Genomic DNA, 17,172 nt, shown 5'->3' on the forward strand with positions numbered 1-17,172 from the left:
ACCCCACAAGTTAGGGGTCTTGGGGTCGACCTCTGTCCCCCTGCCAATACAGACTGCGTACGGTCGGTGAGGAAGGAAGAGAACCACCGCATCACGGTGCCCCCCATTCCCAACCCACCCAACCGCCGCAGCATGATACCGTGGTCCACGGTATCAAAAGCCGCCGAGAGGTCCAAAAGAACTAGGACAGAGGAATAACTCAAAACAGCTCCCTCCTCCATTTTCCATTGTCATTACCAGCTTATCCCAGAAGCTCCGTCGTCCTATCTTGCTTGTAGGTGTAACAGGTTCACCCATACTTGTGGTGGGCACTGAGAAGGGCAGAGGTGGAGGGCATGCTCTGCCTCTGGTATGCTGAGTCAGTCCTTTTGATTCAGACATTGTCCGGCGAAGGCTTCCTGAAAGTACAGTCTCCATTACAGCTACAGTGAAAATACCGCACTACCCAAACCAGAAACTCCCTCTTTTTTTTCGGTCAACAACTCTTCTCCATAGGAAAACTGACTTAAGCAACATGGCTTTCTATGTCTTTTAGAAGCTATTTTAGCCTCAACAAGCTCTTATTGTTTTATGTGGCAGCCAGTGAAAAAGAATTCCACAAAAAGCAATCATAAACCTTGGGAAAGAGCTATAACACACTAGGGTAAGCTATGTGCCTTTGCATGTTACTATTCCTAAGCTCAAGCCATGCTATAGTCAGTAAAGTTCAGAAATAGCAGCCCCTCACCCGAAGCTTCGTGAACACTTCGATAATACAGAATTAAATTCATGAAGGCAACTTTCTTTGCTCCTAAGAACAGTCATATAAGAGCCAGGAAACACTTGGCTGCAATAATTTTGCAGAATTTAGCAACAGAGAAACTGAAAGATCTTACCAATATTATCGGGATCCTCCAGCTCAGTGGATGTCTCAACACACAATGGATTGGGGAGCACATGAAATTCCATGAGGGCATCACACAGGGCATGGCGCAGGGCACTGCGCAGTCTTTCAGACAATTGCAACAAGCTGATGTTTCCCTTTTCCCAGATGTCAAAGCGCACGAGAGGAGAGAAGGCTGTAAAGAAAAAGTCTGTTTCAAGAGAAAGCCTCTTAGAAAAATCTAGGGCAATTGCCAAATGAACCCTGAATTTAGACAGCCAGATATGCATCTGGTTTCATCATTTTGCTTATGAACTCTTTTGGAAAACAGAAATCCTGCCTTCCTACCTGACTGTGACTTGCCAGGTTCACACTCATGCTTGTTGACTGTAGTCAAGCTCTCAAAGTCCGCCTCTGGGAGAAATGAAGTGCTCAGCAAGAGAGTGGATGGCCTCACCCAGCGAGCCAATGAAATGGGATTTCCGCAGTCATCCACAAAGGACAGGGCAATGCATGCGACACCTGCAGGGAAAGAAAAGACCTGCTTGAGCCCACTCTCCTTGGTACTTACTACAGAAACTCAGCATCCTGTGGATGCTACTTAGGAAGGTTAAAATAAAAAAGTATGTGCAGAGAGAAAGGGTGAAACAAATGTGGACAAGGAAATCAACATACATGTGGATAACAAAGGGACCTGCTCCCACTAGGAATGGGCTTTTACCTACAAAACAGCATTCATTGCAAGCTTAGCAAAATCCAGCCAGCAAAAGCATCAGACAACAGACCAGCCCCCTCTAGATTATTTTTACTTATTCCAGCAAACAGCAGCAAGCAAGCAAGCAGTTCCTTTCCTGTACTGTGTCAGGATCCCTTGAAAACTGGGATTGTGGTGGTACTCTTTCAGTTCTTCTAACCTTCTTCTGGCCTGTAATACACCACATTAATTAGTACCCATGGAAAAAACAAGATAATGACAAATGGTATTTCTAGGAATCAAACTTTGCCAAGGAAAATCTCTTATTAATATTTGCATGCCAAAGTTCCTAAGGAGGGTGTGCAGAAAGGTAAGGAAATACTCTATAGATAGCATCAGCAGACACTAGCATTCTAGGTTTTTAAAATGACATTAATTATAGACAAAAGTAGTGAGTTTCCTCCATGCAGAAGGTGCATGATGGCAAAGACATTGTAGATGCTATCTCAATCATGCACCCCATCATCAAAGGTAATCATAACATGCTCAGCACCTCCTATTAGCATGACCGTGGCCTGATGTAGCCTTTGCATGGAAGAAATAGATCACGTGGAGATATGTCTCCTAAACCATGCCTAGGAAAGAGAAAGAGACCCTATTCCAGGCATGCAATAAGCCCTCTTATGGAAGCAAATTGATCCTTCAAGTTTATGCTGACTCCCAGCACTCCTGAAACATAATCATGTTATTCACTCAACAACAGTATGAGAACAAAGATAAAGGAAGAGCTAGTAGTGTCATCTATTCTCTGTTTGGTATAGAACCATAAAGCTCAAAGTTACCAAAAATAAACAGAAATCCATCTGTCAATTTACATGTAAAGAACCTGCTCCAAAAGATGCACTACACTAAAGGCATTCAAGTGGTCCAGTCCGATTTCCACTGATCCAGCAGTTTTAAGATCCTGAACAAACATGTCACTAGGAAAGTTTCTTGCCCAAGCTCAGCATATTCTGATTTTGAGTATAAAATCCATTCAGTTAGGACTGTTTCTAAATGCATTGCAGGGTCGGGCATCTCCAGCTATCCCCCAATTCTACTATCAGTTGTACAGTTCTCCATCTTTATTCCAGAGTATCATGGAATCCCACTCCACAATTCCAAGATTACAGAAGAAAATAGTCTATTGATCTGTGTTGCAAAATAATCTCTACAGTAATAGATGCTCCATAGATTTATATAGATCTTCTGAAATGTTCAAGATGTTTTACTCCCATTACGGTTTCAAGATGAAAGATTTAAAGGCAAAAAGAAAAAATAATTATTCTATCCCTTTCTGAAGCCATCAAATATGCCATTTCCTCCTGTTTTTGTTATGGATTCTTTAACTTCAACAAATAGTCCTTATTTGAAGAAAAGCTTTTCCTTGGAACCAGAAGAAAGACTAAGAGCTGGAAAAGGTCAGGGTGATAACACTGAAGAGGAAACATGGGTGGCACAGTAAACAACAGAGCAAAAGCCAACAGCACAGCAGGCATAGGATCAAAATGAGGATGGGAAGCAGCACTGGAAAAAAATTCAGTGGCCCACTGGATTCTACAGGAAGCTACCTTGAAACTGGGAAGGTGGAAACAGGTGCTGCACAAGATCCAACATGGAACCTACATGACAGAAGAATGGTCAGACACACTTTGAAGTGATGCATTACCCACACAACCAAACCACAGTGCAGGTGGAAAAGGAGGCAAGAGTATGTCAAAGTACATGCATTATTCTCTCTGCATATAGGCAACACCAATCACCATTACCAGCTAAATGAATGGGCCAAAACCAAAAATGTCTCGTTCCAAGCGGAAATATTTTAATCCCTAGTCAATCTGGCTCCCTATTAAAGAACATTATATACTCCCCTACATGTCATTTCATTTTAATCATCATGGATCAGAAAATGTGCAGTACTGAACAACAACCTTCACCCACAAATGGCAGAGAGGGGGTTTAAAAAATGTAGTGCCTCTCCATCATATTAGGAACACAGCATTAGACCTGCCTTTCCTAATCCTCCAGTTACACTATACTTCCACTCTGACAATGCCCAGATAAACCAGCATTGCTACTGACTCTGCTGGCTGAAAACAATGGGTAACATATCTTTACACCAGACTTGGGAAGGCAGAAAGATGCAGTATAGAGATGCATGGAAGTTTTATAATTTGGTTCATATGGACCCAACAAGAGACAGATGGCTCTTCACAGAATCTTCTATTTTCTTGGTAGGCCAACTAGCCTTTATTCTCACATACCTAAAATTGTTCCAAAGTACTCTAGTTTATTGTTATAGAGTGTTCTAGACTTTATCCTGTTGTAATGGAGCAGAGATGCTTAGTACCTTTGCCACCAGTGCCTTGACCTCCTGGCTTATTATATAAATAGAGATCCAGCTCAGGGCTGCTGCTACTGCCGTTCTGATTCAAGTAGTGCTGAAAAGCAGGAAAAGAGTGGTTAATTCAGAGTACTGTTCAGATATGCCTCATCACAAAAGGAAGCTCAATTTAAAGCCCTCAGAAGTAAAATTATGACACTTAAAAGGTATAGATAATATATTTGTAGCTGTTCTTAATACTTAAGAATATTATCGGATCACAGAGATGATCTTCAGTCTAATGTGAGATTACATAGCAGTAAAGCAAACATTTACTTTTAGCCATAAAATTACCCTCCAACGTAACTGTTTTCAGAGACTGGAACCAAAAATAACCTGGCAACCAAAAAAGTCCACTCCAGCTCCAAAAAATGAGCATGCAGTTCAAGGTAACCATACACTCACCTTAAAGTGGTTCTCCACATTGCTATCTGTGTATTTGGGTGTATGCAGAAAGATCAGCAGATTCTGTCGCAGATAGCAGGCGACAGCTGGAAGCCAAGGCAGACATGAAGTAGGAAGAGTAAATTGTAATACTTCAGTGGGCAGGCTGCCAGGAGGTTGTATGAACTGCAGAAGAAATAGGTATCAATAGTTTGATATTCTTGAGACCACAAACTCCAAAAGGTGGGAGGTTTTACCCAAAGAGTAAAGCTCTTATTTTAAGGGAGGGGGAATTACTTCAATCGGAAGTTACAACAATTTCAGGAAGCAAGACAGTACTTCCTTCAGCCAATACCTCCACATCAGCTGGAGTGAGTTTGCAGTTCCGCACAAGCATAACTGTGATGATATCCAGGGTGGCTTCATCCAGACGCCTACGCAGAACCTTCACCAGCTCATCTGTGATCTCAGGTCCTGTGAAAGGAGAAATAGTCTTGAGCTTTTTGTACCTGAATTCCACTGCAGCTCTTGCGTCTGCTACAGTGCCTGTCAATTAACCTATTTAGGTTACTGTTTTTGAGTTCTGTCCTGCCATTCCTCTGCTCTTTCACCTGCTGTTGCTATGTTAATTACAGTTCCAGACCAAAGATTTGCATATATTAGAGTGAGTTTGTCCTGAAATTGTCTATATAGTATGGCTAAGGGAAATGTTGGAACAAAGAAGCTACAATGGAAATATGTATAAAAGAGATGATTAAATTACAAGGAAAAACGTAACAGAATATAACTTCTTATTCTGCCAGCAACAGCAGTATCTCCACAGGCATTCCTTCCTTCTGTCTTATCCATTACCAGATTAGAAGTGTGTGCCCAGCCTACCTGCTGGTGCCACTCCATGAACCACAAGCTGGATGTGTCTATCAATTTGGCTTATAGGACGAGCTGAATCCACGCTGCGACAAGAGACTGCTCCCAGGGATGAGTGAGAGCCCTATTAAAGAAAAGCAATTATCACAATGCATGGCTGGAAAGAGAGCAAAGTTCCCACTGTAAACATTCAGTATAGAGGTAGTTGTCAACCTACAACCATTTGGTCATCGACCATTCCACCTTATGATGGCGTTGAATGAATGGCGGTTATAACCAGGCCTCAGAGTTACAACTAGATGCCAAGTGCACCACCTTCAAGTGATTGCCATTTGCCATCTTCCCTGCTAACTTCCCCAGAATGTCAATGGGGTAGCTGGCAGGGAAGGTCACAGGTCTCTCCCACCACGTACCCTTCCATAACCATTCTGTGCACACCCTCCTAAACCTGCATGGCATATTTTGCACTCTCTCACCAGCCTCCGTGGTGGTACCTCTTGTGCAATCCCTTACATCCTTATGCACCCATCCCACACTTCTCATATACCTCCTCACACCTTTGTGCAAACTCCCTGACCTGTAAGTTGCCTCTTACAGACCCCTTTGCACCCTCACTGACCTTCCCTTGCACTCTTCTGCTATGCCTCTGGCACAACCTTCCCAATCCACCCCTGTATACTCCCTTGCTCTCCCCTCCACCAGGTAGCAGTCATCTACCTGCCAGCAGGCATGGGACTGTAACTTCCTTCTCTACTTCTCTACTGACTTTGGTTGTGGGAAGTTGCCTTGCCTAATGACCATGAGATTCAGTTAACGACAACAACCATAACTGTAGGGATTGTTCTCACTAAGCAAGAGGATTGCAGTTTACAATTGTATTGCTTAGAAACAGAGATCCACTTCCCAGTTCCCATCATAAGTCAAGAACTACCCGTACTCTCTCTTAGCACCAAGGACACTCAGGTTCCTTGTGAGTATAACAGATACTTACACTCAAGTCTTCAGTGTAAATGGGTTCCTGGCTGCGTGAAAGTGCCAGTGAACGGTACACATTTTGGATTTCATTTTCCCCAGCCTTCCCACCAGAAGTGGTTTCAGAAAGCCTGGGTTAGGATAGCAAAAGAAAAAAAGTGTGTTGAAATGAATGAAAAACATTCTGAGAGGCAAAAGCGAGGCAGCAAAGTCAGTAATAGACTATGGTTCAAGCAGGCTCCTCTGAACTTTGAGAACAATGTAGTGGGCATATCCAGGGACGTTCTGAACTTACCGTAAATAAAAAACAGACTTGGTTGCACGCTCCTGGTAAACAAACATATTTTTCCTGTTCACAACTGAGAAGGCATTGAGCACAGAGCGCAGGGCTTGGATAGCTGCAGGAGAGAGAGTAGCAAGCCCAAGTTTACAAAGAGAAAGATTTAGTTTAATGCCCAATCTATAGCGATTTTCAGATACCAACCCATCAATCTCTCATGGTTACAGCCCATTTATTCAATCCAACTTCATAATTGCCAATCTCTTGGACTTATCTAAATATTTGAAAACTGTCTTAATTTGATATTATTAATAGGCATTAAGCAATACATGAAAAAATATTAAATGCTAGCAGGGTTCCAATTAAGGTATTATGTATCAGAGAACATTTGGACAAAATTCCTCACTAGAGAATGTTTGAAATACATGCTAACTTCATCTATGGTATTTAGCAATTTTAAAAACAGAAGTTATTTCTTAAAAAGTTAATACTTTAACACAGAGGCCCCCAACTTTTTGGGCACCAGGGACCGGTTCTGTGGAAAAAGATTTTTCCGTGGACCAGACAAGGTGTGGTTTCGTATGCTGCCTGCATCCAGTGGTTGGGCCTTCACTTGTTTGGGCAGCCCTGCTTTAACACATCTCTTTTAATTACTGTGGAAGTACAACCTCTTCCAATTGCTTAGCTCAAAGCTCAAAGCTTAAAACATTTTAATTCTAATGTCAGAATCCCCTCCTATAAAATTCTCTCATATTTTAATTACATGATGCATTCACCCAGATACCACTTACCATCATCTCCACACTCCATATCTGCATCCCACTCTTTTCAAGAGACATCTATATCATTGTCTGATCTGGTCTCTGAAATGAAGCCCTATCCTGTTCTGGCCTACCCTATCAATACCTTTCCTATCTCCTAGGGCAGGGGTAGGCAACCTTGGCTCTTTTATGACTTGTGGACTTCAATACCCAGAATTCCTGAACGAGCCATGCTGAGTCAGGAATTCTGGGAGTTGAAGTCCACAAGTTATAAAAGAGCCAAGGTTGCCTACCCCTGTCCTAGGGAGTGCCAATTAACAGGAAGGAGAGGACTACTGGTTTAGTCCAAGAAAGGACAATCTAGGAATAGCCTTTTAAATGCTCAAATACTTACCACGTGCAACACCCATATTGGGTCCCATCTTAAGCCTTGAATGCACATGGATGGTGGTACTCCAGACTGCATCACAGGCAAAATGTCCAGGTATGAACTGCATAGTGGCTGCAAGATAGTCACGAGGCTGGTAGCTTTCCTCTCCAGGATAATCTGAACAAGCGAAAAGATTATTTCACAAATCTGCTCTCCACCACTTTTCAACAGCTAACCCCAAAATCAAATATTTTCTATATATACACCCATCCCAGTCTAAACCTAAACATACAATAGATACTGTTAGCCTTGCAGAAAAGTATGGAAATATATAACCAGCAGTGGGTGAATGGAAACAAGCAAGATTTTCAACTCAAGATACTGCCATAAATCTTACAGAATAAAAAAAAAAAAGGGGGGGAGGGGAGACTTATGTTTTTCTGTTGTTGATGGGAAGTCTGTTAATGTAGGTAACTGGAATAAACATAATCCTAGCTTACTAACCATAATTGGGACCACCAACTCCGTCACTAAGCTTAATGCAAGACATCATGTGACTGCAACAGTTACAACTTCACTTCCACTGGGCTTATTAAACTAATCACCTGCAATAATTAAATTAGCTGTCACCATAACTTCCAATTTTACTGCTGGCTTCTTTATTGAGTCTGCTTGTTGGAAGCTGGCTCTGAAGTGTGCAAATAGCAATCATGTGACTGTGAGATACTGTGATGGTCATAAATGCCCATTGGTTTCAAAGTGCCAGAATCTTAATCAGGTGACTATCCGGAGGCTTCAGCTGGTCCAGAATGCGGCCGCGCGGGCGGTGTTGGGAGGGACGCGTCGCTCCCACGTAACACCGCTGCTGCGTGAGCTGCACTGGTTACCAGTGGCCTTCCGGGTACGCTTTAAGGTGTTAGTTACGTGGAAATTTCGCGAGGTACCGTAGCCTGGACCTATAGAGGCTCTGGCGGAAGACGGTGAGATTCCCTCCCACAGACCGGTACGCTCCCACAGAGCGGGCCTCCTCAGGGTGCCGTCGGCCAAGCAGTGTCGGCTGGCGACCCCCAGGGGGAGGGCCTTCTCTGTGGGTGCCCCCACCCTCTGGAACGAACTACCCCCCCCCCCGAGATCCGGACGATTCCGGATCTCCTAGCTTTCCGCCGCGCCCTCAAGACATGGCTTTTTCAGCAAGCGGGTCTGGCCTAGGGAGGATTTTTAAATAGGGACAATTTTAATGATTTTAATAAGACACAGCGACAAATATTTGTTTTTAATTGGTTTTTATTGGGGATAATGTTTTATATTGTTTTAATATGCTGTGAGCTGCCCTGAGTCCTGTGGGGAGAAGGGCGGCATATAAGTCCAATAAAAGTAAAGTAAGTAAGTAAAGTATTGCAATGTTTGTTAAGAGCTCGCCATAAAAGTTACTTTTTCAACACTGTTATAACTTTGAATGGTTGCTAAATAGGAGAGTCATTAAGCAAGAATTATCTTTAAGCTCCTACCATCAGGCCCAGTGCGCTGCCGATAGGTATAAGGTGTTTCACTTTTCCAGATATCTTCCTCGCTCTCCGCGACCAACAGAGAATTACAAATGTGGCTATCATGTAGATCTTGTAGCAGCAGCCGCTTTAAAGAGAAGGGGGCAGCAAGCATTAATTTAATTGTTTCCTCATATCAGGAACAGTTCCCCCCCCCCCCTGGTGTTGTTTGTTAAAAATTGTTCAAAGAAGTAGGAGAGTTTGTAAAAAAAAAAAAAAAAAGTAAAGTTTTCTTTAAGTTGAATTCAGTTCTTGGTGACTTCACGGACTCATTCATCCATGTAGCTTCCTTGGTTAAAAAAAAATATATAGAAGTAGTTTACACTGTCTTCTTCTGCAATGTATTTTTTGAACCACTCCATCTATATACTATATTTACTTATTTGATTTCTATAGCCACCCATTTCACATACATGACTCTAGGCAGTTTACAATAAAATACATAAAATATGCAATATAAAAAATAAAAATAAAAATAAAACACACAGCAGCTGGGCATCGTCCAACCAATTATCCACCCAGCCAGAAGGTGGTTTCCACCACATGCTCAGGGCTCCAGGCTCAGGCCAAACTCATTTTCAAAGCCCTATGTAAGCTTAACAGGGATGAAGCCAATCTAATCTCAGGGGGATGATGTTTCAAAGGGCAGGTACCACAGAAAAAAATGGATCTCCTGGGCCCCACCATTAACTCCTTAGCAGTAGTAGCATGCCTCTCCTACCAGATTGGATAGAACAGGTAGAGTCCATTGGGGAGAGTTAGACTCATAAGTAACCTGGTAAAGTCACAAAGGGACTTATAGTGGTAACCAATATTTTGAATGACATCTGGAAGCACACAGAAAACCAATGCAGCTCATGAAACAGTACTGTCACCTGCGTCAAGTAACTGGTATCAGTAATTGTCCATTACTGCACCATTAGTGCATTCTGAACTAGGTGAAGTGTCTTCAGCTCCATATAAAGTGCATTGCAATAGTTCAAGCTTGAGATCACAATGCCATAAGTGACTATGAGCACCCTCCCCCAGTCCAGGAATAGCTGGATGCACAACTCGAAGTTGTACAAAGGCCTCCTAGCCACAACTACCACCTGCTTCTCAAGCAGAAGTAAAAAATTCAGGAGCTCCAGTTTGTATACCAGATCTGACTGGGGCATTGCCATCCCATCCAGAACAAAATATTAAATGTCCCTCAGACCAGGAGGTCCAAACCCCGAGCCACTAAGCCACCTCCAGGCACCTCCATAGCATTATTCAGACAGCCTGGGGTGGAGATATAAAACAGAGCATACTTCACCCCAATTCAATGGGTGACTTCATCCAGCAGCTTCAGGTAGATATTAAATAGGAGGGGAGAGATACTGAGCCCCATGGCACCCCACAAAAGAGGGGGGGCTCTGAGAAAAGAAAACAAGATATCAATTCCAACTGGAACTAATCCCAGGAGAAAAGCCAGCACAACCTCATACCTTCTTCTGCCGAGACCGTCTTCTGCCGCAGATTGCCTCCCATCGACCGGTACGCTCCCACAGAGCGGGCCTCCTCAGGGTGCCGTCGGCCAAACAGTGTCGGCTGGCGACCCCCAGGGGGAGGGCCTTCTCTGTGGGAGCCCCCACCCTGTGGAACGAACTTCCCCCAGAGATCCGGATTATTCCGGATCTCCCCTCCTTCCGCCGTGNCATCAAGCGGGATTGGCCTAGGGGGAGATTTTATAGGGATTTTAAAGGGATTTTATAATTTTTCTAAACACAGGTTATTTAATATATATTTTAATTTGGCTTTTAGATATTTATTGTATAGCTCTGTTTTTACTTACCTGTAAGCCGCCCTGAGTCCCTCGGGAGAAGGGCGGGGTATAAATTAAAGTAATAATAATAAAAAATAATACCGCCTACTCCCAGAGTCGGCCTGGAAGGATACCATGATTGAAAGCTGCTAAGTTCTCTTACTGGCCAATCAGATGCCCTTGGAGTGCTCACAAACGGAAGATGGTATCGTATCTCTCATGCCACTATTCTTCTATAATAGTATTTGGAGACATGTCAACCTTACCCTGAAAGTCTAAGACTAATATGCCCTTGCTAGATTTAACCTCTGTTCATTTTTGTTTCTCGGCCTTCTGAACAGCTTGGTATAAGCCACAAACCTGTGCAAAAAACAATTTCCCCTAAGCCAAAATAATGAATGGAAAGGTTAAAAAGTACTGGTCTTATCAAATACTCTTCTACCTTTGAAATATCGTTTATTTTTTCCTACACTTCGCTTTTTGTTGTTTAATCTGTTTTAAAGCAGTTCTCTTATTTATTCAAGAGCCTTTGATGAGGAACTTTGCTAATAACTTTTTGGAATTCTAAGTATACGGTGTCAGTGGGGTCATTCCCATCCAATGGGATTTGTTCTTGCAGAATCTATACTGAATTCCCTTTCCTCTATTTGGTGATGATGCAGATGTTAAGGTGACTGACCTACAGTTTCTCAATTTGGTTGCTTTCTAACAGACTTGTACAATAATTTTTTTTAAGAGGCTTGTAATTGCATTTTCTTACTCACAAGAAAGCAGTACTGCTCCAGGAAACTATGGAGTAGCTTGTTATCATTTAAGGAACAGGCTTTATAGCTTGAATGTGCCCTACTTACCTGGTTAACAACACGACAAATCTCTCCAACCTTCTTTACCATTGCCCGGTGAAGTTGTATGCATTCTCCTTCCTCATTCTGTGTTGCTTTTACTGCACTGTAGCTGCTATAGAGAGAGGAAAAGGGAAATAACTTGACTCATGGGGAAACTTCCATTTCCAAGCATAAAGTGCTATTATCTCCCACTTTGATGTCCTCTAGATGCACTAGATTAGTATTTCTTTAGATTAGTGTTTCTCAACTTTCAAATCTTTCAGAAGTGTGGGCTTCAACTCCCAGAATTCCCCAAGCAGCAGAACTGCACTAAACAATACTATTTAATTCCCTGGCCAAGTGGAATTATAGGAATTTCAGTCTATCCCAGGTAATATATAGTTGGTATAGATTAGGCAACACACACACAAAGTTTGGGCAACATTCCCACACACCATTTTCTTTCATTATATCATTGAATGAATATGATAAATGCAAAATAAGGATGAGAGGAAAGCAGCACACTGACGGATGCTAATATTATACCTGATTTTGAGGGTGAAATTCATGGCCAATAAAAGCTGCATCTCCTTTTCTCTTTCCTAGTTTGAGCTCTCAAATTTGCACATTCACAGATCATCCAATTCTATGTCAGAAAAATCATTCAGAGGTATCACTTTCTCATCTCTGCTTAAGGAGCCATGAGAATCAGGATCTTACCGTGTATGGGAATAAACTTCAACCCGGTCCTGGTGGATCTTGATGATCAGCCAGAAGGCAGGTATGAGAGGGCACCTGGATTCTAGGTCACTCATCAGTGCCTCCTCGCATTCAGAATCACTGCTACCACCATCATATCCTGGAAAATGAAAATGTATCCTGCTATCTGTGAAGGGTTCACCCAAATTCATCCTAAAAATATCAGAAGGTTCCTGGGGAGTCCAATGGTTCACAGTCCACATCTATGATATTGTCAGGAAATCCTAGACCAGTGATGGCGAACCTTTTAGAGACTGAGTGCCCAAACTGCAACCCAAAACCCACTTATGCATCATCGAGTGCCGGGTGGGTGTGGCCTATTGGCTGGGTGTGGCCAATTGGGTAGGAGTGGCCCATTGGATGGGCGTGGCTGCGGTGGTAACAGCACACTGGGTGGGACTAAAAAGTTCAATCAATCAATTCCAACTTTGCAAGATCTTTTTTTTTCCCGCAAGAAGTTGAAATTGACTGATTGAACCTTTTTTTTTTTTGTACACGGTGACGGAGGCCTAAAGTGAAACGGTTTTATAAAATCCAGCTGAAGGCCTAGGACTGGGGCAACGGCACGCGTGCCCACAGAGAGGGCTCTGAGTGCCGCCTCTGGCACCCGTGCCACAGGTTCGCCACCACTGTCCTAGACAGATTATTTCCCCAGTTATCCAAAAGTGACCCTCCCCTGGATGGCAAAGGTGCAACCCATCCACTCACCAAGAAGATCAGAATCCATGCTTCCCTGGCTTGACACCAAACTTTGCACTTGACTAAGCTGTTGCTTCCTATAACAACCTGCAAAAAATGAGTCAGATGCTCTTAAGAGACTTCTCCCAAGGTGAAAGATTCCTCACGTCCTTGAGGAGAATCTTTGGTTTAAACATCAAAATTGACAATCTACACCTCAAGCATCAAGAACTGAGCCTGAAAAGGATACAAGCATACCAAAAGCACACAAAGTATTTTTTTTTAAATCCTGACTGCTGCACAGATTGTATGATTTCAGAAATTACGCAAGAGTCACTTCATACCAAAATTGAAAGGCGAGACATGCAGTAGCTTTCTAGAACTGTAGTCTCAGTGCTAAAATGATCTTGATTATAGAAAAATCAATCTTGGAGTAACGTTATGAAGAAAAGCATTTTAACAGACACCTACTGAAGATCACAACTTTTGGTGTAACAGTCAGGGCTAAGGAAAAGATGATGACTTGAACATGGAGTTTCTATCAGTGTGAAGTGCTACATTTTTGTCCAAAGAGTTCCAGTAAAAAAATGCAGACATGCAACAGCAAATGAATGCATAACAAAAATATACTAAATCCTCTCTAATACACACACAAAAGTAGATTTGACTTGAAAATGTATAAAATTTAAAAAGCAGTTCAAACAAGTAAAAGCCTTCCAGATCTGTGATGTTAACTGTCCTTCATAAAGCAGTACATCAAGAATAAAGTCAAAAATTTACTGTACTTTAAATCAAAGTAACTCCAAAGTAACATCAATTATAATTAGTTCTACTGAAGTGAGCAGAACAAAAGCAGCCAGTTTGGTCTAGTGGTTAAGGCACCAGGCTAGAAAGCAGGAGACCATGAGTTCAAGTCCTGCCTTAGCCACGAAAGCCAATTGGCTGACTTTGGGCCAGTCACACTCTCTCAGCCCAAACCACCTCACAGGGTTATTGTTGTGAGGAAAATAGGAGGAAGGTGTGTTGGTTAAGTAAAATTATTATTTGTAAAAATAATAAAGGTAGGTACAAATAAATAAAATAAGTAAAAGAGCAGCACAAAAAGCTATAAGAGTTCAGTACCGCCCTGCCTATTTCAGAAGACTACGTTTCATTTTGAAAACTATGTTTCATAGTTGTGAATGTTTGGTGACAGTTTCTCACCTTCTTTGCTGGGGATCACAGAATCTGTTAAATTTGGTACAGATGATGTAGCTAACGGAGATTGTTCACTGCTCCACTTCTCTGAAAAGGAAGCCTGAGATTGCATTTGTGTCAAAGTAGTTTCCTCAGCTGGACAACCCTGCTCCAAAACACTGGTCTGATCCAGAGATGTTAATTGGTCTGGCACCTGCATCATAGGAAAAAAAAACAGAGCAAAGTTCTGCTGATAAGATAGTCCAGGATGTTTCCTCAACAGTCATCTTTGTGGTCCCATATCAATGACCATTAAATCTCTCATCTGGTTCAATCATGTCTAACACCTACCTCAACAAGTGCTTGGTTACTTATGTCCAGACACTCTGCAGTCTTGTTTTCATTTGCTGTCCATGCCCAGAGACTTTGAGCTTCATCAGGGGGAGTAGAACAGGGTAGGGAGCCTTCTGTTTTGCTGCTGCTTTCACACCTGCCTCCTGTCATAGTGCTCTCAAGAGTAACAGAAGGGCTGGGTCCACTTACTGAGGCGTGCAGGCGACTAACAGATGCATAGTAGAAATCACTCCCCTCAGGATTGAGGACATAGCCGGGCAAGGGCATTTTCTGGAACTCCTACAAGAGAAACAGAAGGGACAGCCAGAGGGAAATCTATTCTGTGGGCCTAAACTAACTGAAGGGAGGGCATAGTTGGGCAGATGGTTGGGAAGCCAGTTTTGTCAAACTGCTGGTACCTTGTGACTACCCTGTGAGGTTATGGCACAAATAGCCAGACTGTCTGGAAATATGTTGAGGGAAGTGAGGAGTCACTTCCAGGGATCCAGGCAATTTTGTAGGATTCATTATGGGAGAAAGTGATGCTCCCAATTTTGAAAGAGTTTGTGGTAAATTCCAGATCTTCTCTAGGTGTATCCATATTCACTAAAGTGACTCTGGGCAGCTAACAAAACCTTGGCAAAACAGACTTTGTACAGTGCACTGAGGCACTGTTATAACTGCAGTGTTGTCTCTTGATAGAACGTCACTACCTTTGACAGAGCAGGCCCCTGACTTGATAGTCCTCCTGAACGTATTACCACATGGCAGATGGAGGTTTCTCAGGATTCCCATTGAGCTGTTTGGTATAACAGCTGCATCCATAAAGTAGAGGACTTTACAAAAGTTTCTTGTGTTTTCAGTATTATTTGTTTAGTCTACAGTAATGTATTCCATGTAAGGCGGTTTCTGAAGCTACAACTAGTTCAGAAGATTAGCTCTTGGTAATTGATATTGGTTGTCATATATTGGCATGATCATACTAGATTGCTGCTTCAGGGCCTGCACTGGCTTCTGGGTGTAATTCGAAGTGCTGGTTTTAACCTATATGCAACGTGCAGAATTGCTTTCTCCAGACAGAGTCAACATGCCAGACTCATATATCCCAGGAGAAACTGACATCACTCCTCCCTTCACTGACATTTGCAGTTGCAGCTTTTCAGTGGGAATGCTGTTATGGAATAGCTTTCCCTTGGAAATCTGTGCTCCATTTTGCTGGCTTTTAATAAGTTAATAAAAACAGATCGATTTGAGAGATGCTTTAAATGAACTGGTGCCATGAGTTTTTTGGCTATAGATAAGTTTTTGTTTTTGTTTTATTTTTATTACTCAGTAATTTAAATTTTGGCCTGGGATGTTTCATTATATTATTATTTCTTACAGTTGCAATATGTACTGCTGAATTTTTTTTATTGTGAAATGACAACCATGCTCTGGTTTAACATCCAAGGCAGAGATGCAGAACTTTTCCAGGCTAAAGGCATTTTAAATTTGGCATCCAAATGCCTATTTCAGAAGTAAGCAGGGCTGGGATAAAGAAAAAAGTAATACCTAAAGAAGTCCCTAAATTTGACTTAATTTAATTTACATTTCATTAAAATAAAATACTCCTACCTGTCATGTATTTGATCTTTATTCTCTTCTGTTCTACACAACGTAATTATTTTCCTGAACACATGCAGCTATTATACATGCCTTGGAAAAAGGGAAGTTTCTTCTAGTAGCAATCACCAGGCAGAGAGAAGGCACTGCAAGTGGATTCAAGGTGCCCCTACTTGCTTCAGATGTGGATACAGTGCCCCATTTACTGATGAACATTTTGGAGATTCCTTAGAATTATAGCTCAGGCTTTTAGGGACTATTTGCAATCACAGGGCCTTAGGAATGTTTAATTATTATCTAGGAATTTTAGACTATAGAAATCAATCAAAACAAATTATAAAAAGGCAAAGGGATAAAATCATGCTTACCTCACAAAACCTTTCCAGAGAATTCTCAGGTCCAAACACAAATTGCAGAGGGACCACCTCACAATGGCAGCTTGGACGGCCCTGGCAACTGTAGATGTGAGAAGCTGCTTGACTCAAGATGCTAGCAGTAACAGGCTGTGAGTAACGCAATGCTGACACAATCTCGTCATCCAGGAGCCAACGGATCTGAGAAAGGAGAGAGGAGAGAGGAAAGAGAATGTGGCAAAGTCCAGATCATGGAATGGAATACTCTCCAGTAAGAGTCTCACTGCATTCCTACCAATAATGGTTCGTAGCCAGGCCATGCTCTAGTACACAAGAGCAGAAGAAAAATGATAATGCCCAAAGTTTCCAGCTGCCCCAATCCCAGGGGCACATAAGACTCACTTCAGTCATAGTGGCTTCAACAGCTTGCCTGTGCACTGCAGGAAGATTGGAGAGTGCTGGATGCCTTGAAAATAAGATGAGAATGCACACTCTGAACCTAAGA

The 17,172-nt window shown here is 42.3% G+C and overlaps 1 protein-coding gene across 1 annotated transcript in view; it reads right to left on the reverse strand.

The window, feature by feature from the left end:
- The window catches only part of SZT2 (SZT2 subunit of KICSTOR complex), an 84,889-nt gene that overhangs the window by 28,221 nt on the left and 39,496 nt on the right, over positions 1 to 17,172 (reverse strand). Inside the window, exons 35-52 of the mRNA XM_029283210.1 lie at positions 17,070 to 17,133; positions 16,683 to 16,868; positions 14,731 to 15,012; positions 14,407 to 14,593; positions 13,234 to 13,311; positions 12,487 to 12,625; positions 11,794 to 11,899; positions 9,121 to 9,244; positions 7,637 to 7,789; positions 6,497 to 6,599; positions 6,221 to 6,332; positions 5,242 to 5,353; positions 4,718 to 4,836; positions 4,384 to 4,548; positions 3,946 to 4,036; positions 1,211 to 1,384; positions 876 to 1,058; positions 238 to 398 (exon numbers count right to left, since the gene is read on the reverse strand). Coding sequence (XP_029139043.1) covers positions 238 to 398; positions 876 to 1,058; positions 1,211 to 1,384; positions 3,946 to 4,036; positions 4,384 to 4,548; positions 4,718 to 4,836; positions 5,242 to 5,353; positions 6,221 to 6,332; positions 6,497 to 6,599; positions 7,637 to 7,789; positions 9,121 to 9,244; positions 11,794 to 11,899; positions 12,487 to 12,625; positions 13,234 to 13,311; positions 14,407 to 14,593; positions 14,731 to 15,012; positions 16,683 to 16,868; positions 17,070 to 17,133 — 2,539 coding nt within the window. The remainder of the gene's footprint in view (positions 1 to 237; positions 399 to 875; positions 1,059 to 1,210; positions 1,385 to 3,945; positions 4,037 to 4,383; positions 4,549 to 4,717; positions 4,837 to 5,241; positions 5,354 to 6,220; positions 6,333 to 6,496; positions 6,600 to 7,636; positions 7,790 to 9,120; positions 9,245 to 11,793; positions 11,900 to 12,486; positions 12,626 to 13,233; positions 13,312 to 14,406; positions 14,594 to 14,730; positions 15,013 to 16,682; positions 16,869 to 17,069; positions 17,134 to 17,172) is intronic.

This window comes from Protobothrops mucrosquamatus, unplaced genomic scaffold (assembly GCF_001527695.2).
Source record: "Protobothrops mucrosquamatus isolate PMUCROS unplaced genomic scaffold, P.Mucros_1.0 scaffold39, whole genome shotgun sequence".
NCBI classification, from domain to species: Eukaryota; Metazoa; Chordata; class Lepidosauria; order Squamata; family Viperidae; genus Protobothrops; species Protobothrops mucrosquamatus.